The following is a 26723-nucleotide window of genomic DNA, read 5'->3' on the forward strand; positions in this document are numbered from 1 at the left end:
GAGAGAGAGACACACACCCAACCTGAAGTCAGCATGTGAGCCTTGGGTGTTGTGTCTGATACCCACAGATGTTTTTTGGCAGCTTTCAAAGTGTGTGGGTTATTTGGCTTTCAGTAAAACAATTTGCAGCTCTTTCATTGCCTGACCGTATTCTTTAATGTAATGACACTTGCTAAATATCTGCTGGTATGGCCTTTAGAGGTTTTACATTTTTAAATTTAAAAAAACAGAGAAGTCAGGTGGGGCGCAGTGGCTCACGCCTGTAATCCCAGCACTTTGGGAGGCTGAAGCGGGTGGATCAGGAGGTCAGGAGATCGAGACCATCCTGGCTAACACGGTGAAACCCTGTCTCTACTAAAAATACAAAAAATTAGCCGGGCATGGGGGCAGGTGCCTGTAGTCCCAGCTACTCGGGAGGCTGAGGCAGGAGAATGGCGTGAACCTGGGAGGCGGAGCTTGCAGTGAGCTGAGATCACACCACTGCACTCCAGCCTGGGCGACAGAGCAACACTCTGTCTCAAAAAAAAAAAAAAAAAACAAAACAGAGAAGTCAAATGGTTTTTTGGAATATGGTGGCCCTCCGTACCCATCGGTTCCACATGTGTGGTTTCAGCCAACTATGTATTGAAAATAAAATTGCATCCTTACAAATATGCAGACTTTTTTTCCTTGTCATTGTTCCCTTAACAATACAGTGTAACAGCTATTTACGTAGCATTTACATTGTATTAGGTACTATGAGTCATCCTGGAGTTGCCGTAAAACTTAAACGTAAAACTTGAAATGAGGATGATTTAAAGTATAGAGGAGGATGTGCATAGGTTATATGCAAATACTCTCCCATTTTATATTAGGGACTTGAGCATCCACGGATTTTGGTATCCGTGGGGGTCCTGGACCCAACCTGCCACGGATACGCAGGGACGACTGTATTTGGCATAGAGGCCTTTCTAATGCACTTACCAAGGACAGCTGCAGCAGGCTGTGATCCCTGAGACGAGCGTGAGTTTAGTGAGGGCAGAGTTTTTGTTCTGGTTCTCAGCTGTGTCCCAGCACCTGGGATTGTCCCTGGCACACAGTAGATGCTTAGAAAAGATTTGATGAGAGGGTGACCATACATGAGGGGAGATTTTCCTCAGTATCAAAACATGTTGAAACTCACACACTTCCAAGATGATGTATTCTCAGGTCTCCTGCCGTTGCCGTTCTCTGCCGTATGTGATGGTGTTCTGTCTTACCAGAGGCTGTGGCCCTGAGAAAGATCACGTCTACCTGCAGCTGCACCACCTACCTCCAGAGCAGCTGGCCACGCGCCTGCCTGGCATTTCAGAGACAGCCATGATCTTCGCTGGCGTGGACGTCACGAAGGAGCCGATCCCTGTCCTCCCCACCGTGCATTATAACATGGGCGGCATTCCCACCAACTACAAGGGGCAGGTGATGGTGCTGGCTCCTCCCCCACAGCTGGAAAGAAGGCTGGGATGACGGGGCCCACCTCGCAGTTGTCTCTTTAGATCTTACAGGAAAAGACAGATGTTTCCTTCAAGAAAGTACTGTATTGTTTTCTAGATTGCACTTTAAATTTCTATTACCGGAGGATGGAGGGGGCTTAATAATTTATTCCTCCTCAGTAAATTGTCAGAGATACATCATTTGCAGCTTTTTCCATTTTGTAATTACTTTCCTATATGATCTTGTGTTATTTCTAATGATCTTACACATCGAGGGATCTTTATAATTCATTCCTTTGAGTGGTTTGTGGTTCACACAGAGCTTGTCAGTCACTTAGGCTCCTTGTTGGGCGAGGTGGGTGGAAGCTGTTGCTCTCCCTGCATAGACGAAGAGGTGAACGGGGTAGAACAGTCTGGAACATCAGTCTCCCCTGCTGATGTTTCTCCACCTGCCGTGCTCCTGGGTCTGAGCCGGAGCACAGGTGGTGAGGGCCCCGGGAACATGGGACACGGGGGACAGTCGCAGATGCTGACATTGGAGGTCCTCTGACCTGCTTGTAACAGCAGGTGCTCAGGGGCAGAGGGGAAACTGGGGGATACCTTCGGAAGCTTCCCTCTGAAGAAGAGTAGCTATGGTCCTTACTTCCCTCTTAGATACGGTCTTTACTTCCCTCTTTTTTTTTCTTGGAGATGCAGTCTCACTCTGTTGCTTCGGCTGGAGAGCAGTGGTGCGATCTCGGCTCACTGCAACCTCTGCCTCCCAGGTTCAAGTGATTTTTCCGCCTCAGCCTCCCTAGTAGTTGGGATTACAGGCACCCGCCATTATGCCCTGCTAATTTTTGTATTTTTAGTAGAGATGGGGTTTCACCATGTTAGCCAGACAGGTCTTGAACCCCTGACCTCAGGTGATCACCCGCCTCAGCCTCCCAAAGTGCTGAGATTACAGGCGTGAGCCACCACGCCGGGCCTACTTCCCTCTCTCTCTGACCTGCAGCACAGACACCCTGTTGGGGAAGGTGGGCTGGTGGAGGCATGGGCACCTTGACATTTCACCTGAAATCTTCCTTTCCACAGGTCCTGAGGCACGTGAATGGCCAGGATCAGATTGTGCCCGGCCTGTACGCCTGTGGGGAGGCCGCCTGTGCCTCGGTACATGGTGCCAACCGCCTTGGGGCAAACTCGCTCTTGGACCTGGTTGTCTTTGGTCGGGCATGTGCCCTGAGCATCGAAGAGTCATGCAGGCCTGGTAAGTGTTTTCTTCAGGAGCCAGACTATTTGAGAAGGCGCAGGAAGTTAGAAAGTCTTTTTTCTTTTTTTTGAGAAAGGGTCAGCCCAGGCTGGAGTGCAGTGGCACAGTCATAGCAGCCTCAACCTCCCGGGCTCAAGCGGTCTTCAACACCTCAACCTTCAGAGTCCCAAGTAGCTGGGACTACAGATGTGCACCACCACACCCGGCTAATTTAACAAAAATTTATTTTGTAGAGACAGGGTCTCACAATATTGTCCAGGCTGGTCTTGAACTCCTAGACTCAAACAGTCCTGCCTCAGCTTCCCAAAGTATCGGGATTACAGGCATGAGCCACTGCACCCAGCCAGGTTACAAAGCCTTGACTTGTTACTGGAAATTTGCTTAGTTAGTGATCATATAGAGGTAGTCTGGGTTTTTCCCCCAGAAGTGATTAAACTGAGAAATCCAGAAATTATATGGTGGTAATGTTGAGAATAGATAGAGGCTGGTTGGGGATCTTAACAGTTAAGGTGACATTTTTGGGGTTACATTTTTTTTAAATTATTTTGCAGTCATTATGTTCTGTTTAGAAAAAGCACTATTAGAAAGTTGTTATTTTTAGGGGAATCATTACATATTACTTGCCTGATAAAAATCACTTATTTGCAGTGAAATATTTTAAGTAGTTGGCATGAATGAATATGTAACTTCTTGGTACTTAGAAAAGTAGTTTAGGCCATTCTAAAAACAAAGTACAGCTAGCCTCTATTAGAGGAGACGGGATGACTTACAGTGAACAGGATTCCCACCCTTTACGGACAGATTGGATTTCACTTGCTGGTTTTCTTTTCATGATAGCGTCAAATAATGTGCAGTAAAGGAAATACCACGTGTGGGAGTGTGAGTCTTACGTGCACTAAGAACGGGGCAGTGAGCATCGCTCCCACCTCCAGAGATCTTCACGGTGGTTATCCAGCCTCGTGTGCTCAGAACAGTGTGAGGTGGATGAGGCACTGGTGGATGTTTGCGTGGCAAGGATGGTGGGACCCCAGGCCCACGTTCTTCCCGTTAGCTTTCTCTGGTGTTAACTGTTAGCATCATTTCTGCTGTTTTTATAAAACAGGTGCTTTTTGTATGGACTCAAGTGAAATAAAAACTAGCATGGCCATAACTTATAAACATGCCCCCTTTTGTATCTGTAGTTAGAAAGGTGCAGATAGTATTAAAAGGGTAGCTTACTTCAGACACTCTGTCTCTGGATCTCACCACCGCTCGGGAGGCCAGCACACGCAGAGCTGGCGTCTCATCCCCAGCCGTTGCTGATCATCGGCAAAGGCGGAGTTCAGGTCCATCGTTCCTGACGCCACAGGTTGTGTTGTCTCACTCCATAGCCCTGCACTTCATCGCAGTGAGGACTGATACCACTTCTCTCAGAGCAATGTAGAAATTTTGAGCTGCTCTTTCTTTGAAAATGCAAAAAAGAACATTTTGTAAGAATACCCTATACTTTACATCTGAGAAACCACTCACGCATGCAGCATCTCACCAGAATGCTGTGGAGTCAGACTCAAAAGGCTGCACGCCTGTGGTTCTGTTGATACGACATTCTGGAAAAGGCACATCTAGGGAAGAAAAGGGATTGCTGGTTGCCAGAGGCTGTTTCCTGATTGTGCTGATACAGACACAACTCTGTGTGTCAAAATTTGAAAAACCCTACACTAAAAATGATGAGTTTATTTTACTGTATCTTTATGCTTTAGTTTTCAAAAATGAAAAGGAAAGAAAAAATGCTTGTAGCATCACTATTCTCCCCCAAACCCCCTGCAAAAAAATATACATATATATACACATGTATTTTTTTTTTTTTTTTTTAAGAGATAGTCTCCCTCTGTCGCCCAGGCTGGAGTGCAGTGGTACGATCAGGTGCACACCACCACACCTGGCTAATTTTTAAAAATGTTTTGTAGGGACAGGGTCTCCCTGTGTTGCCCAGGATGGGCTTGAACTCCTGGCCTCAAGTGTTCCTCCTGTCTCAGCCTCCCGAAGTGGTTACATGCGCCTATACATGTGTTAAAATTGGTAGAACTGAGGCTGGGTGCGGTGGCTCACGCCTATAATCCCACCGCTTTGGGAGGCCGAGGCAGGCAGATTGCTTGAGCTCAGGAGTTTGAGACCAGCTTGGGCAACGTGGTGAAACCCCGTCTCTACCAAAAATACAAAAATTAGCTGGGCATGGTGGCTCACACCTGTGTAGTAGTCCCAGCTACTTGGGAGGCTGAGGTTGGAGGATTGCTGGAGCCTGGAAGGCAGAGGTTGCAGTGAGCCGAGATCACACCACTGTACTCGAGCCTGGGCAAGAGAGGGAGGAGATACCGTCTCAAAAAAAAGAAAAAGTAAATTGTAGAACTGTCCACCTAAAGAAAAAAGTCAATTTTACTGAATGATCAATTTTTAAAGCATTATTATCAAAAGGAAAAGAAACACCAGCAAGCCTAGAAGCATTTGAGCAGACCCTCAAGAGACCCACAGCCTGGGCCCGGGGAGAGGTGGTGGGCGGGGTGGGGCCTGTTTGACTCCTGCATTTCATACATCCTACCTCCTGCATGTATTACCTGTTGAAGAAAATATATATAACGTTATAAAAAAAAACTTAAAAACTTTTTTCAAGACATCATAGAAACACAAGAGTTGCAAATCTTGGCTGTGTGCAGTGGCTCACACATGTGATCCCAGCACTTTGGGAATCCAAGGCAGGTGGCTCACCTGAGGTCAGGAGTTCTAGACTGGCCAACATGGTGAAACCTATCTCTACTGAAAATACAAAAAATTAGCCAGGTATGGTGGCATACTCCTGTAGTCCCAGCTACTCTGGAGGCTGAGGCAGGAGGCTTGCTTGAACCCGGAGATGGAGGTTGCAGTGAGCTGAGATGGTGCCACTGACTGCACTCCAACCTGGGCTACAGAACAAAATTCCATCTCAAAAAAAAAAAAAAATTGCTAATCTTGAAGTATAGGTGAGAGCACATAAGAGTCCAAATCAACAGGTGACTTTCAAGCACACAGCAGCCACCTTCCCCCCGCTGATGTGAAGGGTGGCCGGCCCCTTGGGACCACCATCTGGAAGGTGTCTCTTTTTTCCGTTAGTGGAGTGACATTTATATACACTTAATATATATAAATTTGTATACATTTAATTTTTTTTTTTTTTTTAAGACAGGGTCTCGCTCTGTTGCCCAGGCTGGAGTGCAGTGGCGCGATCTCGGCTCACTGCAACCTCCACCTTTAGGGTTCAAGCAGTTCTCATGCCTCAGCCTCCCGAGTAGCTGGGATTATAGACGCGTGCCACCATACCCAGATAATTTTTGTGTTTTTAGTGAAACGAGGTTTTGCCACGTTGGCCAGGCTGCTCTTGAATTCCTGACCTCAAGTGATCCACCTACCTTGGCCTCGTAAAGTGCTGGGATTACAGGCGTGAGCCACCGCACCCGGCCTACATTTAATTTTTTAATTTTAGAGATGATTTCTAGTTTATTCACTCTAAGATCCCTTAATAGATATCTACTGTGTGCCAACAATTTTGCCTTTATGTTCTTTAAAATTGGCCCCAACTCAACAGATGGCCTCAGCTGTAGGGTGGGCTGGCAGTGTGTTAGCTCAGGAGACTTACACAGTTTCCAAGCTCCTTGAGTGGCTGTGCTACATGTTTGTGTGTCATTCTAAATCCATTTGGTTTTTTAAAACGGTTTTCAAAAGTTAAATTCTAGCTTTTTTTTGTTTTAGGAGATAAAGTCCCTCCAATTAAACCAAACGCTGGGGAAGAATCTGTCATGAATCTTGACAAATTGAGATTTGCTGATGGAAGCATAAGAACATCGGAACTGCGACTCAGCATGCAGAAGGTAAGAGCCTGGACTCGCTCTGGAGTGAGCAGGAAGGCTGCATACCTGGCCCTGCACTGGTTTTGTTTTCTTAAAACTAGATCTAGGGGGATGCAGGTGCAGTTTTGTGTGGATGTACTGGGAGGTGGTGGAGTCTGGGCTTTTCATGTACCTGTCACCCAAGTCGTGTGTGTTGTACCCAGTAGATAATTGTTCAACCCCACCCCTCCTGCTTTTTGGAGCCCCCAGTCTCTGCTACTCCACTCCATGTGTCCATGTGTACTCACCGTTCAGCTCCTGTTTCCAAGTGAGAATGTGTGACACTTGACCTTCTGAGTCACTTCACTTAGGATAGTGACCTCCTGTTCCATCCGTGTGGCTGCAGAAGACATGATTGCGTTCTTTTTTTATGGCCGAGTAGTATTTCATGGTATATATGTACCAAATTTTCTTCATCCAGTCGTCCGTTGATGGGCACTTAGGTTGATTCCATGACTTTGCTGTTGTGACTAGTGCTGCGATAAATACACAAGGCTGCACCAGTATCTGGAGGTAAACAGCGGTAAGACGTACTCCTCACCGTATCAAGAATATGAAAGAGACCAGGAGGCCTGAACTATACAGAAGTGCACTTCTTTTCCACATAGAAGGTCAGCAGGCTAGGGCAGAATTAGTGACTGCTTGGCATCCAGGACAGCCTTCTGTGGTTCACTCGTGTGTGCTTGGGTGTGACCTCCGTGACCTGACCATTGCTGGCTGTCATGGATGAGTCACAGCGTGGAGGAGAGGGAACTGCAGGACCGCCAGAGAAACTCAGTCCCCAGGAGGGCAGCTTTCTCTTAACAGGTTTCCTGGAGTTCAACACAACACTGGTGCTTACATCTCAGGCCCAGATATTGATCATGTCATGATGCCTGGCTTCCAGCAGCTCGGAAATGTCTTTAACCTGGACCTGTTGCTGGCCCTAAATATACTCGGAAGAGAGGGAGAGTGGGCGGCGGGTGGAAACTGATCTGTGGCCTGTGCTGCTGGGAGTCGGTCCAGTAGGACCATCTGTGATGATGGAAATGTTCCGAGTGTTTGCCATCCAGTATGGCAGCCATTAGCCACGGGGCCGTGGAGAACCTGATACATGGTCAGTCTAAGAAACTGAATTCCTCTAATAACAAGGATTCTTGTCCATGAATGAGATCTCTTGCCTACTATTTGCAAGAATTTCTGTGTATTTTCTAAAAAGTCCATTGCTTTAGTCCTATTCTGAAATAGGTGTCTAACACCTGTGTGGTGTTAGACACAGGAGAACAGGTTCCCTGCTGACATTTTCAGAGGCCTGTGCCCTTCAGTCTTCAAGTGAAGCTGGGCTTCAGGGAGGCTTTGTGGAATGGTGAGAAGAACAGCGTGACTAAGGCACAGAAGGCTGAGTGATGCCCTGCAGTACTATTGTAGCGTTGGAGGCCAGCTGGGAAAGAAGGAACCATTGCATTAGAGAATGGGAACATGCCTTCGGATATAGAAATGGCAAATCCATGAGATAGTTTAAAGTGAGAATACTAGAAGCATTCCCACCAAACATGGTGTGTCTTGGTGCCTGCTGTATCCCAGGCTCCATGAGATGCTGGAGTCAGCACTGAACAAACAGAGCTTCCTCTGCTCATGGAAATGCGTTCCGTTGGGGAAGGGATTTTTCTGCTGACTCTGGCTATTAATAGTAAGAAGCAAAAAAAAGAAATGAGGTAAATTTTTGGGAACAGGCCCCCAAATGTGGCCCAAAACTGACCATAAACAAAATCTCTGCAGCACTGTGACATGCTCTTGATGGCCATGACGCCCACGCTAGAAGGCTGTTGGTTTACCAGAATGAGGGCAAGGGACACCTGGCCCACCCAGGGTGGAAAACCACTTAAGGCATTCTTAAACCACAAACAATAGCATGAGCGATCTGTGCCTTAAGGACATGTTCCTGCTGCAGATAACTAGCCAGAGCCCATACCTTTGTTTCCCGTAAGGAATACTTTTAGTAAATCTTATGACTGGCTTGCTCTCAATAAATATGTGGGTAAATCTCTGTTCAAGGCTCTCAACTCGGAAGGCTGTGAGACCCCTGATTTCCCACTCCACACACTATATTTCTGTGTGTGTGTCTTTAATTCCTCTAGCACCACTGGGTTAGGGTCTCCATGACCGAGCTGGTCTCGGCAAATGGCACCCATATATGGGGGCTCGAATCCAGGTCGAAGGGTCACCGGAGCGATGGAGAACATGGAACTAAGCTGGAGGACACCTGAGTACTCTTACGCAGTCCCTGTGGTGAGTAAGACGGGTAGCTCAGAAGCATCAGGGTAACAATGGGACACGTGTGGGCTCTGGTTCGTTCCACCTTGGAACCTTTTCACGCTAATAATAAGGGGGAAGGAGATTATAATGAAGTAACAGAAGAAATTACAGAGCAGGTTTGTTTGCCAACTAAAGCTAAAGCGGCAAAGGAGGGAGAGGTTCATCCCTACCCTTCTGCACCCCCTCCTTATTTTGAAGAAAAAGAGTGGCCTGACCCTCCAGATCTTTCATTTCCAGAGGACAGTGGGCAAAAAGTAGTTGCTCCAGTGACTGTCCGAGCAGCACCTTGAGCGACCCCTCTCAGTTCTATTCAGGCAGGAATTCAGCAAGCTAGACGAGAGGGTGATTTAGAGGCTTGGCAGTTCCCTGTTAGAATACACCCCACAGATCAACAGGGAAATATTACAGCTACATTTGAGCCTTTTCCCTTTAAATTACTTAAGGAGTTTAAACACGCTATCAATCAGTATGGACCAGGTTCTCCTTTTGTAACAGGACTGTTAAAGAATGTTGTTGTTTCCAGTCGGATGATTCCTACTGACTTGGACGCTCTTACTTGAGCTTGTCTAACTCCTGCTCAGTTCTTACAATTTAAAACTTGGTGGGCAGTTGTAGCTTCCATTCAGCCTACTTGCAGCGCCCAGGCCCAACCTCAAATTAATATAACTGCAGACCAGCTTTTGGGGGTCAGCAGCTGGACTGGTTTAGATGCACAAGTGGTCGTGCAGGATGATGCTGGAGAACAGCTTAGAGGAGTGTGCATTAGAGCTTGGGAAAAAATCACTTCAGGTGGAGAACAATACCCTTCCTTTAGTGCAGTAAAACAGGGACCAAAAGAACCGTACGCTGATTTTATAGCTCGGTTACAGGAGTCTCTTAAAAAGGTGATCGCAGATTCGGCTGCTCAGGATATAGTGCTGCAGTTATCAGCTTTCGACAATGCTAATCCCGATTGCCAGGCTGCTCTGTGACCTATCAGAGGGAAAGCACACTTAGTTGATTATATCAAGGCCTGTGATGGTATCGGAGGTACTCTGCATAAAGTGACTTTGTTGGCACAAGCTATGGCAGGACTGAAAGTGAGTAAAGGAAATACTCCGTTTCCTGGAGGTTGTTTTAACTGTGGGAAGCATGGTCATACTAAAAAAGAATGTAGAAAAAAATCAGCAAGTGAGGGTGCCAGATGGGGGAAGAAAGAAAACTGCTAAGCCTGAAATATGTCCAAAATGTAAAAAAGGAAAACTTTGGGATAATCAGTGTCACTCTAAGTTTGATAAAGATGGGAGCCCCATTTTGGGAAATGCCATGAGGGGCCCGTCCTGGGTCCCGTTCCAAACCGGGGCATTTCCGGCTCAGGCCACTCCCTCACCCCTGTACAATGTCTGTTCCCCGCCACAGCCAGTAGTGCCACAGTAGATTTATGCTGCACAGTAGCTGTGAGTCTTCTGCTTGGGGAACCCCCGCGAAAGGTCCCAACAGGAGTCTGTGGACCCTTGCAAGCAGGGACGATAGGATTACTCCTAGGCAGGTCTAGTTTAAATTTAAAAAGGGTACAAATACATAGAGGAGTCATTGATTCAGATTACAATGGGGAAATTCAAATTGTTATATCTACTTCTGTTCCCTGGAAAGCAGAGCCAGGAGAGCACATAGCACAGGTCCTGAGTGTGCCGTATGTGGAAATGGGAAAAAGTGAAATTAAACGAACAAAAGGATATGGAAGCACAAATAAACAAGGCAAAGCAGCTTATTGGGTGAATCAAATTACTGATAAATGTCCTACCTGTGAAATAACTATTCAGGGAAAGAAATTTAAAGGTTTGGTAGATGCAGGAGCAGACATTTTAGTCATTTCTCTACAGCACTGGCCGTCCGTGTGGCCAATTCAACCTGCTCAATTTAACATAGTTGGAGTTGGTAAAGCCCCTGAAGTATATCAAAGTGTTATATTTCCATTGTGAAGGGCCCAATGGACAACCTGGGACTATTCAATGATAACTTCTGTACCTATAAATTTATGGGGAAGAGATTTATTACAACGATGGGGAGCACAAGTTCTAATTCCAGAGCAATTATATAGCCCTCAAAGTCAACATATGCATGAAATGGGGTATGTTCCTGGTATGGGACTAGGAAAAAATTTGCAGGGTTTGAAAGAAGTGCTTCAAGTGGAAAGACAAAAGTTCCTGCCAAGGTTTAGAATATTATTTTTGATGGTGGCCATTGTTAAGCTTCCAGAACCTATACCTTTAAAATGGTTAGTTAACATATAAGCCAATTTGGATGGAACAATGGCCGCTGAGTAAAGAGAAACTGGAGGCTTTAGAGGACTTAGTTAATGAACAATTAGAAAAGGGACACATAGCTCCAACATTTTCCCCTTGTAATTCTTCGGTTTTCTTACTTAAGAAAAAATCAGGTAAATGGAGAATGTTAACTGACTTAGGAGCCGTTAATTCAGTTATACAACCTACGGGGACATTACAGCCAGGATTGCCTTCTCCTATGATTCCAAAAAATTGGCCTTTAATAGTCATAGATTTAAAAGACTGTTTCTTTACTATCCCCTTAGCTGAGCAAGACTGTGAATGGTTTGCATTTACAATTCCTGCAGTAAACAACCTGCAGCCTGCTAAGCGTTTTCATTGGAAAGTGTTGCGACAAGGCATGTTAAACAGTCCAATGATTTGCCAGACTTGTGTAGGGCAAGCAATTGAACCTACTCATAAAACGTTTTCACAGTGTTACATTATTCATTATATGGATGATATACTTTGTGCTGCCCCTACTTGAGAAATATTACTCCAATGTTATGATCATTTGCAAAATTCAGTTTCTGGTGCTGGTTTAATTATAGCTCCTAACAAAATCCAGATTACTACTCTTTACTCCTACTTGGGTACCTTAGTAAATGACATTACCATTGTTCTACAGAAAGTAGCCATACGTAGGGATCAATTGAAAACATTAAATGAGACTTTCAAAAATTACTAGGGACATTAACTGGATACACCCTGCTCTAGGCATTCCTACCTATGCCATGAGTAATCTATTTTCTATCCTTAGAGGAGATCCTGGTCTCACTAGCCCTCAGCAATTAACAAAAGAAACTAAGGGAGCGCCTCAGCTGATCGAAAAGCAAGTCCATAAAGCCCAAATAAATAGAACAGATCCAGAGAAGACTCGAGCTGCAGCCGATCGAAAAGCAAGGCCATAAAGCCCAAATAAATGGAACAGATCCAGAAAAGACTCAAGCTGCAGCCAATCGAAAAGCAAGGCCATAAAGCCCAAATAAATAGAATCGATGCAGAGAAGACTCAAGCTGCAGCTGATCGAAAAGCAAGGCCGTAAAGCCCAAGTAAATAGAATCGATCCAGAGAAGACTCGAGCTGCAGCTGATCGAAACGCAAGGCCGTAAAGCTCAAATCAATAGAATAGATCCAGAGAAGACTCGAGCTGCAGCTGATCGAAAAGCAAGGCCATAAAGCCCAAGTAAATAGAATAGTTCCAGAGAAGGCTCTAGATTTGCTAATTTTTCCAACTCCACATTCACCTACTGGTGTTATTGTTCAAGAGCAAGATTTTGTAGAATGGCTTTTTCTTCCACATACTAATTCATGGACTCTAGAGAAGGCTCTAGATTTGCTAATTTTTCCAACTCCACATTCAGCTACTGGTGTTATTGTTCAAGAGCAAGATCTTGTAGAATGGCTTTTTCTTCCACATACTAATTCATGGACTCTAACTCCTTATTTGGATCAAATTGCTACTATGATAGGAAATGGGAGAACTCGGATTGTTAAATTACATGGATATGATCCTGAAAAAATTGTCCCTCTCACGAAGGCACAAATACAGCAAGATTTTTTAAATAGTCTTACTTGGCAAACCCATTTAGCTGACTTTGTGGGTATTCTTGATAATCATTTTCCTAAAATGAAACTGTTTCAATTTTTGAAATTAACTAATTGGATTCTTCCTAAAATAACTAAATTTAAACCAAATGAAGGTGCAGAGAATGTTTTTACAGATGGGTCTAGTAATGGTAAAGCTTCTTACTCTGGCTCGAAAGGTAAAGTTTTCTAGACACCCTATGCTTCAGCTCAAAAAGCGGAGCTTGTAGCTGTAATTGAGGTATTGACTGCTTTTAATATGCCTATTAATGTGATTTCTGGTTCTTCATACGTGGTTCATTCCACACAATTAATTGAAAATGCTGAGTTACGATTTCATACAGATGAACAACTGATGACTTTATTTCTGCAATTGCAAACAGCAGTTAGGAGTAGAATGCACCCTTTTTACATCACTCACATTAGGGCTCATACACCTCTTCCAGGACCTTTGACTGCAGGGAATCAAATGGCTGATCGCCTAGTTGCTACTGCAATATCTAATGCTAGACACTTTCACAATTTAACCCGTGTTAATGCCTCTGGTCTCAAACGCAGATACAGCAGTACCCAGAAAGAAGCTAAAGCTATTATCCAGCGATGCCCAACTTGCCAAATGGTGCATTCCTCATCTTTTACAGGAGGAGTTAATCCTCGAGGATTGGAACCTAATTCTCTTTGGGAAATGGATGTCACACATGTTCCCTCGTTTGGGAGACTAGCTTATGTACATGCATGTGTGGACACCTTTTCACTTTGGGCTACATGCCAATCAGGAGAGTCTTCTGCCTACGTTAAACGTCACCTTTTGCAGTGTTTTGTGGTAATTGGCATTCTAGCTTCTATTAAAACAGATAACACCCCAGGCTATACTAGCCAAGCTCTAGCTACATTTTTCTCTATACGGAATATTAAACACATTACTGGTATCCCTTATAATTCTCAAGGACAAGCCATAGTGGAAAGAATGAATCTTTCCCTGAAACAGCAGCTGTAAAAGCAAAAGGGGGAAAACAGGGACTACGGGACACCCCATATGCAATTGAATTGCATTATTAACTTTAAATTTTTTGAGCCTGCCTAAAGGCCAGATCTTATCAGCAGCTGAACAGCATCTACAGAAACCAGCTGCAAAGACAGAAGCAGAACAACTGGTTTGGTGGAGAGACCTGATAACAAAAAGTTGGGAAATAGGTAAAATAATAACTTGGGGTAGAGGTTATTCTTATGTTTCTCCAGGACCGAACCATCAAGACACCTGAAACCTTATGAGCTGACACTGAGGAAGAGATTCTGGGAGGATCCCGAGGACCCCTCGGTTGCAGCCATGTCAAGACTGATGCTGAGGAGGACCCCAACTGTCATGAGCAACACCCGTCGAACACAGCCACCCACCTGAGGTCAGATCAAGAAGCTGTCACAGATAGCAGAAGAAAACCTGAGGAAAGCGGGACAACCAGTCACAATGAGTAATTTAATGGTAGCTGTGATAGCAGTGATCACCATTGCCATGAGTATTCCTTCAACAAGGGCTGACACAGAACAATTATACTTACTGGGCATATTTATCAATCTTGGCTGGCAAGAATGCCTGGATGTAATCACTCTATGATGCAGTTACACATGCTTTCTGATCTCAGTATTTACCATGATAAATCTGCTCCTATAATTGAGGCATACCGCCCTCAAAAACCTATCTGTAAACAGGATTGGACCCAGTCAGAGAAAATGAACGTACATGTTTGGGAAGATTGCATTGCAGAACAGGCAGGGGTGCTGGTAACGATTCCTATGGAATCGTTATTGATTGATCCCCTAAGGGGATGTTTAGCTTGAATTGCACCTCTCTGTCTGCGTGCCACGGCCACACTATGTTCAGCTGGTCTGAACAAAATGGTCAGATGGTAGAAATGATAAAAAATACGGCAAGGGTTCCTATTATCTGGAACCATGGCGGTGTAGTGGCACCTCAACCTCAAATGGTATGGCCCTTTGTAGGAGCTAAACATAAGGATTTGTGGAAACTGTTAATAGCTCTTAATAAGATCAAAATTTGGGAAAGAATAAAAAAGCATCGAGAAGGACACCGTACAAACTTGTCTTTGGATATTGCAAAATTGAAAGAACAGATATTTGAAGCATCCCAGCACACCTGACCTTAATGCCAGGAACTGGAGTGCTTGAAGGAGCTGCAGACAGATTAGCAGCTGGTAATCCATTAAAATGGATAAAAACACTTGGAAGCTCTGTGATTTCAATGAAGATTGTGCTTTTAATCTGTGTTATTTGTATAGTCTGCAGATGTGGATCCTGACTCTGCAAGAAGTAGCTCACCGTAACAAAGCTGCCTTTGCTTTTATCACTTTGCAAAACAAATAAAGGGGACACGTTGGGAACAGGCCCCCCAATGTGGCCATAAACTGTCCCCAAAACTGGCCATAAACAAAATCTCTGCAGCACTCTGACATGCTCTTGATGGCCATGATGCCCACGCTGGAAGGTTGTCGGTTTACTGGAATGAGGGCAAGGGACACCTGGCCCACCCAGGGTGGAAAACTGTTTAAGGCATTCTTAAACCACAAACAATAGCATGAGCGATCTGTGCCTTAAGGACATTTTCCTGCTGCAGATAACTAGCCAGAGCCCATCCCTTTGTTTCCCCGTAAGGAATACTTTTAGTAAATCTTATCACTGGCTTGCTGTCAATAAATATGTGGGTAAATCTCTGTTCGAGGCTCTCAGCTCTGAAGGCTGTGAGACCCCTGACTTCCCACTTCACATGCTGTATTTCTGTGTGTGTGTCTTTAATTCCTCTAGCACCACTGGGTTAGGGTCTCCACAACCGAGCTGGTCTTGGCAGTAAATACTGAAAAGGAATAGATACAATTGCCATTATTTACAGATAGAATTTCCAAACAATTCCCAGGGAATAAACTGAAAAACTAACAGAAACAAAACAAGAATGTAGTAAGGTGTCTGGATAAGAGATTTGTATCTAAAAATCAGTAGCTTTACAATGTGCCAGCAGTAGTCTGCTCAGACATCAGTAAATATCTCATTCACATTTCAAAAAAAATTGAAAATGCCCTGAAATAATGTAACCAGAAATACGAAAAAAAGGATATGAAAACATGGCTGCTAATGGACATGAAAAAATGTAATACTAGATTCTGAGATGCAATTTTTTTCATTTGTTCTTCCTGAAAAATCATTAGGTTGATGTGCATTACAGTGTTACGATTATGTATGAGTCTAAGGAAAATCAGATGAAATTTCCAAATTAAACCATGAAGGTGCATTGGTAGAGGAAGAGACAATTAGGGTCAGTGGAGCAAAGCACAGTTAGAGGGAGAAGCAAGGAGGAGGAGGGATCACTGAGGTGGTGCCTCTCTGTCCCACAGGAAGCAAAAGCTGACGCCTAGTTCCCAGCATACCTAAGTAAACTTCAGGTCCACTGCATAGCACGTGTCTCATCACAGTAAAACTATGAAGGAACTCAGTGTACAAGGAGCTTCTACAAGATAGGCAGAAGACAGTAGCCAGATGGGCCAAGGGCCCCAGCCACCCACGCCCCTCCCTCTCCTTGAAGACGTGCGGCTCCAACACCACCATCACCAGGGCTCTGCTCAGCTCCTCCTAGTGTGTATCACCACAGGGCTGCTGGCTTGTGTCACGTTCACCACCAGACCCCGCGTCAGGAGTCCCGCCAGGGGTGTGGGGAGGCAGCGCTGCCTGGTTGGCCGCAGAGCTGTATGGAACATGGTGCCTCACAGGCAGTCTGCTTGGCGTCCTGGACCCTGGCTGTATCCCGCTGGAAAGGATGTGTGTGGGTCTAAGATGTGTATGTAATAGAAACATTTATTTATTCAGAAGCTTTAGTCACAACTTCATTTTTAAGTTTGGAGTAATAAACTCATAGTCTGAATTTCCTAATTTTTCTGTTTAATTTATGTAACTTTTAAGTGAAATGCAAAACAACAGGTCTAAAAGTTAAGCAGTTCTTGGTATGGCTGCTTCTATGGATTAAAAGTTTACAAATAATATTTTGTGCCACAGTCAATGCAAAATCATGCTGCCGTGTTCCGTGTGGGAAGCGTGTTGCAAGAAGGTTGTGGGAAAATCAGCAAGCTCTATGGAGACCTAAAGCACCTGAAGACGTTCGACCGGGGTGAGCAGACAGTGGGCTCTGTGCACACTGTTGGGCCCTTCCTTCTGCAGGGTGGGCTGGTGTCTGTCCCGTCAGTGCTGACTTAGTTCCGTGCTTGCTGTCTGGATGGGTCCTGGCCCACAGCTATAAAGCCACAACCAGTGACTCCATGGACTAGCAGGCCCAGGCTGACAGCTCGGAGGGCCCATGTGACTGGGTCCCGCCTGCCCCTGATGGAACTTTTTGTGTCCCCAGGAATGGTCTGGAACACGGACCTGGTGGAGACCCTGGAGCTGCAGAACCTGATGCTGTGTGCGCTGCAGACCATCTACGGAGCAGAGGCGCGGAAGGAGTCACGGGGCGCGCATGCCAGGGAAGACTACAAGGTGGGCCTTCTCACCACACCCACCTGCACCTGCCTTTTCCTGCCACCTGGTGGGACTCAGCCCCACCCCTGCATTTTCTCTGCATTTTCTTTCGTTGCCCCAAAAGTAAATCCAAAAAATGCCTTTTTCCCCCCTGGTAACTTTGATCCCTGGGTTCTCGCCATCTTCTGGATCACTGTGACCTTTTCCTTGCTTTGGGTCTGCATCCACTGATGCCAGCAGTGGCATCTCCAAGCCAATGTGCTTTGCTGTTAGAAGGCCAAGGTTAGAAGTGCAGCTAGAGTGGCAAGACCAGGAAATAAATACCAGTTTATTAAATAACGAGTAAGCCACCATTTCAAGCCTGCCCTGTGGAGGAAATGCCAGTTTATTAAATAACGAGTAAGCCACCGTTTCAAACGTGCCCTGTGGAGGAAATGCCAGTTTATTAAATAACGAGTAAGTCACCGTTTCAAGCCTGCCCTGTGGAGGAAATGCCAGTTTATTAAATAACAAGTAAGTCACCGTTTCAAGCCTGCCCTGTGGAGGAAATGCCAGTTTATTAAATAACGAGTAAGCCACCGTTTCAAGCCTGCCCTGTGGAGGAAATGCCAGTTTATTAAATAACGAGTAAGCCAGCGTTTCAGACCTGCCCTGTGGAGGAAATGCCAGTTTATTAAATAACGAGTAAGCCACCGTTTCAAGCCTGCCCTGTGGAGGAAATGCCAGTTTATTAAATAACGAGTAAGCCACCGTTTCAGACCTGCCCTGTGGAGGAAATGCCAGTTTATTAAATAACAAGTAAGTCACCGTTTCAAGCCTGTCCTGTGGAGGAAATGCCAGTTTATTAACGAGTAAGCCACCATTTCATACCTGCCCTGTGGAGGAAATGCCAGTTTATTAAATAACGAGTAAGCCACCGTTTCATACCTGCCCTGTAGAGGAAATGCCAGTTTATTAACGAGTAAGCCACCGTTTCATACCTGCCCTGTGGAGGAAATGCCAGTTTATTAACGAGTAAGCCACCATTTCATACCTGCCCTGTGGAGGAAATGCCAGTTTATTAAATAACGAGTAAGCCACCGTTTCAAGCCTGCCCTGTGGAGGAAATGCCAGTTTATTAACGAGTAAGTCACTGTTTCAGACCTGCCCTGTGGAGGAAATGCCAGTTTATTAAATAACAAGTAAGTCACCATTTCAAGCCTGCCCTGTGGAGGAAATGCCAGTTTATTAACGAGTAAGTCACCGTTTCAAGCCTGTCCTGTGGAGGAAATGCCAGTTTATCAACGAGTAAGCCACCGTTTCATACCTGCCCTGTGGAGGAAATGCCAGTTTATTAAATAACGAGTAAGCCACCGTTTCATACCTGCCCTGTGGAGGAAATGCCAGTTTATTAACGAGTAAGCCACCGTTTCAAACCTGCCCTGTGGAGGAAATGCCAGTTTATTAAATAACGAGTAAGCCACCGTTTCATACCTGCCCTGTGGAGGAAATGCCAGTTTATTAACGAGTAAGCCACCGTTTCAAGCCTGTCCTGTGGAGGAAATGCCAGTTTATTAAATAACGAGTAAGCCACCGTTTCATACCTGCCCTGTGGAGGAAATGCCAGTTTATTAACGAGTAAGCCACCGTTTCAAGCCTGTCCTGTGGAGGAAATGCCAGTTTATCAACGAGTAAGCCACCGTTTCATACCTGCCCTGTGGAGGAAATGCCAGTTTATTAAATAACGAGTAAGCCACCGTTTCATACCTGCCCTGTGGAGGAAATGCCAGTTTATCAACGAGTAAGCCACCGTTTCATACCTGCCCTGTGGAGGAAATGCCAGTTTATTAAATAACGAGTAAGCCACCGTTTCATACCTGCCCTGTGGAGGAAATGCCAGTTTATTAACTTGTAAGTCACCGTTTCATACCTGCCCTGTGGAGGAAATGCCAGTTTATTAAATAACGAGTAAGCCACCGTTTCAAGCCTGTCCTGTGGAGGAAATGCCAGTTTATTAAATAACGAGTAAGTCACCATTTCATACCTGCCCTGTGGAGGAAATGCCAGTTTATTAAATAACGAGTAAGCCACCGTTTCAAACCTGCCCTGTGGAGGAAATGCCAGTTTATTAACGAGTAAGCCACCGTTTCAAGCCTGCCCTGTGGAGGAAATGCCAGTTTATTAACTTGTAAGTCACCGTTTCATACCTGCCCTGTGGAGGAAATGCCAGTTTATTAAATAACGAGTAAGTCACCGTTTCAAGCCTGCCCTGTGGAGGAAATGCCAGTTTATTAACGAGTAAGCCACCGTTTCAAACCTGCCCTGTGGAGGAAATGCCAGTTTATTAACTTGTAAGTCACCGTTTCATACCTGCCCTGTGGAGGAAATGCCAGTTTATTAAATAACGAGTAAGCCACCGTTTCAAGCCTGCCCTGTGGAGGAAATGCCAGTTTATTAACGAGTAAGCCACCGTTTCAAACCTGCCCTGTGGAGGAAATGCCAGTTTATTAACTTGTAAGTCACCGTTTCATACCTGCCCTGTGGAGGAAATGCCAGTTTATTAAATAACGAGTAAGCCACCGTTTCAAACCTGCCCTGTGGAGGAAATGCCAGTTTATTAACGAGTAAGCCACCGTTTCAAACCTGCCCTGTGGAGGAAATGCCAGTTTATTAACTTGTAAGTCACCGTTTCAAACCTGCCCTGTGGAGGAAATGCCAGTTTATTAACGAGTAAGTCACCGTTTCAAGCCTGCCCTGTGGAGGAAATGCCAGTTTATTAACGAGTAAGCCACCGTTTCAAACCTGCCCTGTGGAGGAAATGCCAGTTTATTAACTTGTAAGTCACCGTTTCATACCTGCCCTGTGGAGGAAATGCCAGTTTATTAAATAACGAGTAAGCCACCGTTTCAGACCTGCCCTGTGGAGGAAAATGCCAGTTTATTAATGAGTAAGTCACTGTTTCAGACCTGCCCTGTGGAGTAAATGCCAGTTTATTAATCAGTAAGTCACCATTTCAGACCTGCGCTGTGGAGGAAATGCCAGTTTATTAAATAACGAGTAAGCCACCATTTCAGTCCTGTCCTGTGGTTTGGAAAAGGTATTATAGAGCCTGCCCTGTGGTCACTTGTTCTTCAGATGAACTGATTTTTGTGCAGAGCACACGTGTTGGATTCTGCCTGGTAAGAGTTTTTCCCATATGATAGCAAAAAACAACAGAAAGGGAAGCTTGGGGTGCAAATGCAAGTTCAGGATAAACCACATCAGCAAAAGGACAAAGGCTCCACAAGGCAGGCGCACAGGCTGGTTCAGGACCGTGTGTAGGCAGCTAGTGGCAGCCTTTCCAGTCAGCTGAACATGGTGAATGGGAAAATCATTTTTATTCACCATGAAATTTTACTGATTTACCCTCCACTAGAATATGCTGATGGCTGTGATCACTGCTCAGAACTTGCCCTTGTCTCCTTGTACATATTAAGAGTTTCCTGCAAAGTATATGAATCCGTGTTTGCCAGAATACAGAATAATAGTAAATTTATTATTTTTATTTTTATTTTTTTGAGATGGAATCTCACTGTCCCCCAGGCTGGAGTGCAGTGGCACGATCTCAGCTCACTGCAACCTCTGCCTCCCGGGTTCAAGTGATTCTCCTGCCTCAGCCTCCCAAGCAGCTGGGATTACAGACACATGACACCATGCCTAATTTTGTATTTTCAGTAGAGATGGGGTTTCACCATATTGGCCGGGCTGGTCTCGAACTCCTGACCTCAAGTGAACCACCCACCTCGGCCTCCCAAAGTGCTAGGGTTACAGGCATGAGCCACTGTGCCTGGCCAGTGCATAAATTTAGTTGGTCACAGTCAGTTTTCATTAGAATAGAAGCCAGGTGCAGTGCCTCACACCTGTAATCCCAGCATTTGGGAGGCTGAGGCAGGCCGATGACTTGAGCCCCAGAGTTCTAGACCAGCGTGGGCAACATGGCGAAACGTGTCTCTACAAAAACATAAAAAATGAGCCAGGCGTGGTGGTAGCACAGGAGGCTGAGGCAGGAGGATTGATTGAGCCTGGGAAGTCAAGGCTCCGGCAAGCTGTGATCACACCACTGCACTCCAGCCCAGGTGACATAGCCAGACCCTGTCTCAAAAAAAAATTTCTTTTTTAATAAAAACAGGCTGAAAGAAAAGATTGAGGTAGTCTCCCAGCACGTGGAGCAAAAAGACAAAGTATTTGATAAACTCTTAGGTACATAAAGGATGCTTAAGGGAACATGCAGACATGGATTACTGTGGACTCACTGCTGGCTGCGCACCCCCTGGCCAGCCATGCGGCCTCCGTGGGTTCTGAACATGTTGATGGTGCCAACCTCCTGGGCTGAAGTGGAAATGGAATGAGTTCTAGGGCATCTGTCTCTTAGATCATGTTAATGTTTGCTGTGTTTTTTCTGTATTGCTCTGTTAGAGTAATAAGAAACGTGATGGTGTTTCTGGCCTCAGGTGCGGATTGATGAGTACGATTACTCCAAGCCCATCCAGGGGCAACAGAAGAAGCCCTTTGAGGAGCACTGGAGAAAGCACACCCTGTCGTATGTGGACGTTGGCACTGGGAAGGTCAGTGTGGAGCTCGTTCTCACCACAGCCCAGCACCCACACGGCCCCGCCCAGGCCTGCGGGCTGGCCTTGCTGATGGTGAACAGGGAGGAGCAGGCCAGATTTAAATCAACTCCCGACAGATTCGAGGCACCGCTGAAAAAGGCACTCCGACAGCAGTCAGGCTTCGGGCTGGAAACAGAATCCAGTTCCTGCAGGTGGTTCAGAGGAGCCTTAAGGAAGGGTTGCTCTGTGGTGTGGGCCAGATGGACGTCACTGGGCAGGAGCAAGTGTCCAAGGCCTGGTGATAGGGGAGGAGATGATGATTGTGGACCTAGCGAGAAAGCATCTGTGGGGTGGGGACACACAGCCATTACCAGAAACCAGTCCCACGTCAAGGGAGCCCAGAAGAGACACCTCCCCTCTCCTCCCACGGGCTGGGCCAACTGGAGGCGTCTGCAGGGGAGCTGAGGGGATGTGGTGCAGCCTTTAGCATCCCCTGGGCACTGAGCAAGCAGAAGGGCAGAAATGGAGGTGGGGTTGGGGTGAGCAGCGTCCTGGGAACAGCCAGCCGAGGGTGTGGTAGGGGGTCGCAGCCTTGTTCCACACAAGCACAGTGTTCTGGGAACAGCCAGCCGAGGGTGTGGTAGGGGGGTCGCAGCCTTGTTCCACACAAGCACAGCGTCCTGGGAACAGCCAGCCGAGGGTGTGGTAGGGGGGTCGCAGCCTTGTTCCACACAAGCACAGCGTCCTGGGAACAGCCAGCCGAGGGTGTGGTATGGGTCGCAGCCTTGTTCCACACAAGCACAGCGTCCTGGGAACAGCCAGCCGAGGGTGTGGTAGGGGGTCGCAGCCTTGTTCCACACAAGCACAGCGTCCTGGGAACAGCCAGCCGAGGGTGTGGTAGGGGGGTCGCAGCCTTGTTCCACACAAGCACAGCGTCCTGGGAACAGCCAGCCGAGGGTGTGGTAGGGGGGTCGCAGCCTTGTTCCACACAAGCACAGCGTCCTGGGAACAGCCAGCCGAGGGTGTGCTAGGGGTCGCAGCCTTGTTCCACACAAGCACAGCGTCCTGGGAACAGCCAGCCGAGGGTGTGCTAGGGGTCGCAGCCTTGTTCCACACAAGCACAGCGTCCTGGGAACAGCCAGCCGAGGGTGTGGTAGGGGTCGCAGCCTTGTTCCACACAAGCACAGCGTCCTGGGAACAGCCAGCCGAGGGTGTGGTAGGGGTCGCAGCCTTGTTCCACACAAGCACAGCGTCCTGGGAACAGCCAGCCGAGGGTGTGGTAGGAGTTGCAGCCTTGTTCCACACAAGCACAGCGTCCTGGGAACAGCCAGCCGAGGGTGTGGTAGGGGTCGCAGCCTTGTTCCACACAAGCACAGCGTCCTGGGAACAGCCAGCCGAGGGTGTGGTAGGGGGTCGCAGCCTTGTTCCACACAAGCACAGCGTCCTGGGAACAGCCAGCCGAGGGTGTGGTAGGGGTCGCAGCCTTGTTCCACACAAGCACAGTTCACCTGTGTGGCATTTCCGCTGGGCATTAAGATTCAGAAATAATGAAGATAGAAAGCTTTTACCCTTAAACATTTCATAGCTTGTAAGAGTCGTATAATCACTTAGCTGTGTCTGTGGAAGTTACCTTTGGACTCTCACTATCATCTAGTGTGTCTGTGATTCAGGCAGTAGGTCATTTTCAGGACTTCTCATGAAGGCCATTTCCTGATAGTGTATAGAAATCACACTTCACTCGCTTAGCACAAGTCTATTTTTAATGTTTCCGGGTTCGGGTTTTTTGTTTTGTTTTTGTTTTTCTGAGATAGAGTCTCATCTGTTGCCCAGGCTGAAATGTTGTGGCTTGATCTCGTCTCACTGCAGCCTCAACCTCCCCCAGGCTCAGGTGATCCTCCCACCTCAGCTTCCTGGGCACATGGCACCATGCCTGGCTAATTTTTATATGTTTTGTAGAGATGGGGTTTCTCCACGTTGCCCAGGCTAGTCTTGAACTCCTGCGCTCAAGTGATCCACCTGTCTTGGCCTCCCAACAGGCATGAACCAACACCCCCAGCCAGTTTTAGTGATTTTTCAAGAAATACATACTCATTTTAGAAAGTACAAAGAGATTGAAATAAGAGCTCACTAACCAGAGACGACCCATTATGGTTTAAATTTCTTTGTATATGTGCCTACCTTTTCCTGTGTGTGCATATTTAATACACAGCTTGAGTATTCCTTCTCTGAAATCCTTGGGACCAGAAGCGTTTTGGATTTCAGGCTTGTTCAGACTTTGGAATATTTGCATTATACTTACTGTCTGAGCATCCCTAATCGGAAGATCTGACTCCATAGCACATTTCTTTTGAATGTCGTGCTGGTGCTCAGAAAGTTTCAGATTTTAGAGAATTTCAGATTTTTGGATTAGGGATGTTCAACCTATATAAATATTTACTTTGAAGTAGAAAAACTGGAAGTAGATGGTTTAAACATAAAGTGTCTTGGTATAGACAAGGGTTCTCCCACTTTACATGATGGGAGCATTTTTGTAAAGCACTGAGAATCTTAAAGTTCACATGCCATAAATCTACTTTTATAGTTAAAATTTTTCAAAAGGAACACAAGAGATGGCTTTTTGTACATTTTTGTGCTTAACTTACCACTGACTCTTCTTTTCAAGGTCACTCTGGAATATAGACCCGTAATCGACAAAACTTTGAACGAGGCTGACTGTGCCACCGTCCCGCCAGCCATTCGCTCCTACTGATGAGACAAGATGTGGTGATGACAGAATCAGCTTTTGTAATTATGTATAATAGCTCATGCATGTGTCCATGTCATAACTGTCTTCATACGCGTCTGCACTCTGGGGAAGAAGGAGTACATTGAAGGGAGATTGGCACCCAGGCTGGGAGCTTGCCAGGAACCCAGTGGCCAGGGAGCGTGGCACTTACCTTTGTCCCTTGCTTCATTCTTGTGAGATGATAAAACTGGGCACAGCTCTTAAATAAAATATAAATGAACAAACTTTCTTTTATTTCCAAATCCATTTGAAATATTTTACTGTTGTGACTTTACTCATATTTGTTGACCTAAAAATCAAATGTAATCTTTGTATTGTGTTACATCAAAATCCAGATATTTTGTATAGTTTCTTTTTTCTTTTTCTTTTTCTTTTTTTTTTTTTGAGACAGGATCGGTGCAGTAGTACAATCACAGCTCACTGCAGCCTCAAACTCCTGGGCAGCTCAGGTGATCTTCCTGACTCAGCCTTCTGAGTAGTTGGGGCTACAGGTGTGCACCACCATGCCCAGCTCATTTATTTTGTAATTGTAGGGACAGGGTCTCACTGTGTTGCCTAGGCTGGTCTCAAACTCCTGGGCTCAAGTGATCCTCCCTCCTTGGCCTCCCAAGGTGCTGGAATTATAGGTGTGAACCACCATGCCTGGCCTTGTAGTTTATTTCTAAGTTCAAATTAATGTTGGTGCCTGAGAACAAATGGAGAAAACTAACATTTCCTCCTTTTTCTTGGCAGACGGTTTACTAGGTGAGTGTGTCCTCGATTATTCAAATCAGGGGTCCCCAATTCCCAGGCCACAGATTGTTACCAGTCCATGGCCTGTTAGGAACCAGGCCGCACAGTAGGAGGTGAGCAGTGGGCCGGTGAGCTACTGTGTGAGCTCCACCCCCTGCCAGAGCATTACTGTGAACTCCGCCACCTGTCAGAGCATTACCGTGTGAGCTCCGCCCCCTGTTAGAGCATTACTTTGTGAGCTCCGCGCCCTGTTAGAGCATTACCTTGTGAGCTCCGCCCCCTGCCAGAGCATTACCTTGTGAGCTCCGCCCCCTGCCAGAGCATTACTGGGTGAGCTCCACCCCCTGCCAGAGCATTACTGGGTGAGCTCCACCCCTGCCAGAGCATTACTGTGAGCTCCACCCCCTGCCAGAGCATTACTGTGTGAGCTCCGCCTCCTGCCATAGCATTACTGTGAGCTCTGCCCCCTGTCAGAGCATTACTGTGTGAGCTCCGCCCCCTGCCAGAGCATTACTGTGTGAGCTCCGCCCCTGCCAGAGCATTACCTTGTGAGCTCCACCCCCTGCCAGAGCATTACTGTGTGAGCTCCGCCCCTGCCAGAGCATTACCTTGTGAGCTCCACCCCCTGCCAGAGCATTACTGTGTGAGCTCCGCGCCCTGCCAGAGCATTACTGTGTGAGCTCCGCCTCCTGCCATAGCATTACTGTGAGCTCCGCCCCCTGTCAGAGCATTACTGTGTCACCTCCGCCCCCTGCCAGAGCATTACCGTGTCACCTCCGCCCCCTGCCAGAGCATTACTGTGTGAGCTCCGCCCCTCTGTTAGAGCATTACTGTGTGAGCTCCGCCCCCTGCCAGAGCATTACTGTGTGAGCTCCGCCCCCTGCCAGAGCATTACTGTGTGAGCTCCACCCCCTGCCAGAGCATTACTGGGTGAGCTCCACCCCCTGCCAGAGCATTACTGTGTGAGCTCCGCCTCCTGCCATAGCATTACTATGAGCTCCGCCCCCTGTCAGAGCATTACTGTGTCACCTCTGCCCCCTGCCAGAGCATTACCGTGTGAGCTCCGCCCCTCTGTTAGAGCATTACTGTGTGAGCTCCGCCCCCTGCCAGAGCATTACCTTGTGAGCTCCACCCCCTGCCAGAGCATTACTGTGTGAGCTCCGCCCCCTGCCAGAGCATTACCGTGTGAGCTCCGCCTCCTGTCCGAGCATTACCGTGTGAGCTCCGCCTCCCGTCACAGCCTTACCGTGTGAGCTCCGCCTCCCGCCAGAGCTTTACCGTGTGAGCTCCGCCTCCCGTCACAGCATTACCGTGTGAGCTCCGCCTCCCGTCACAGCAT

The 26723-nt window shown here is 46.7% G+C and overlaps 1 protein-coding gene across 3 annotated transcripts in view; it reads left to right on the top strand.

Moving 5' to 3' along the window:
• SDHA (succinate dehydrogenase complex flavoprotein subunit A) overlaps nt 1-24876 on the top strand; it is a 40938-nt gene extending 16062 nt beyond the window's left edge. For 2 of the 3 annotated variants that reach the window (XM_016952864.4, XM_063811026.1), the window contains exons 9-15: nt 1242-1437; nt 2526-2697; nt 6460-6578; nt 16841-16952; nt 17187-17317; nt 21769-21882; nt 24530-24876. In XM_016952864.4, the coding sequence (XP_016808353.4) occupies nt 1242-1437; nt 2526-2697; nt 6460-6578; nt 16841-16952; nt 17187-17317; nt 21769-21882; nt 24530-24616 (931 nt within the window). In that variant the 3' untranslated portion in view covers nt 24617-24876. Of the gene's footprint in view, nt 1-1241; nt 1438-2525; nt 2698-6459; nt 6579-16840; nt 16953-17186; nt 17546-21768; nt 21883-24529 lie in introns of those variants that run through there. The other variant, XM_063811027.1, reaches the window with a different exon arrangement.
• The last annotated feature ends 1847 nt before the right edge of the window (nt 24877-26723 follow it).

Source organism: Pan troglodytes, chromosome 4, assembly GCF_028858775.2.
Source record: "Pan troglodytes isolate AG18354 chromosome 4, NHGRI_mPanTro3-v2.0_pri, whole genome shotgun sequence".
NCBI lineage: Eukaryota > Metazoa > Chordata > Mammalia > Primates > Hominidae > Pan > Pan troglodytes.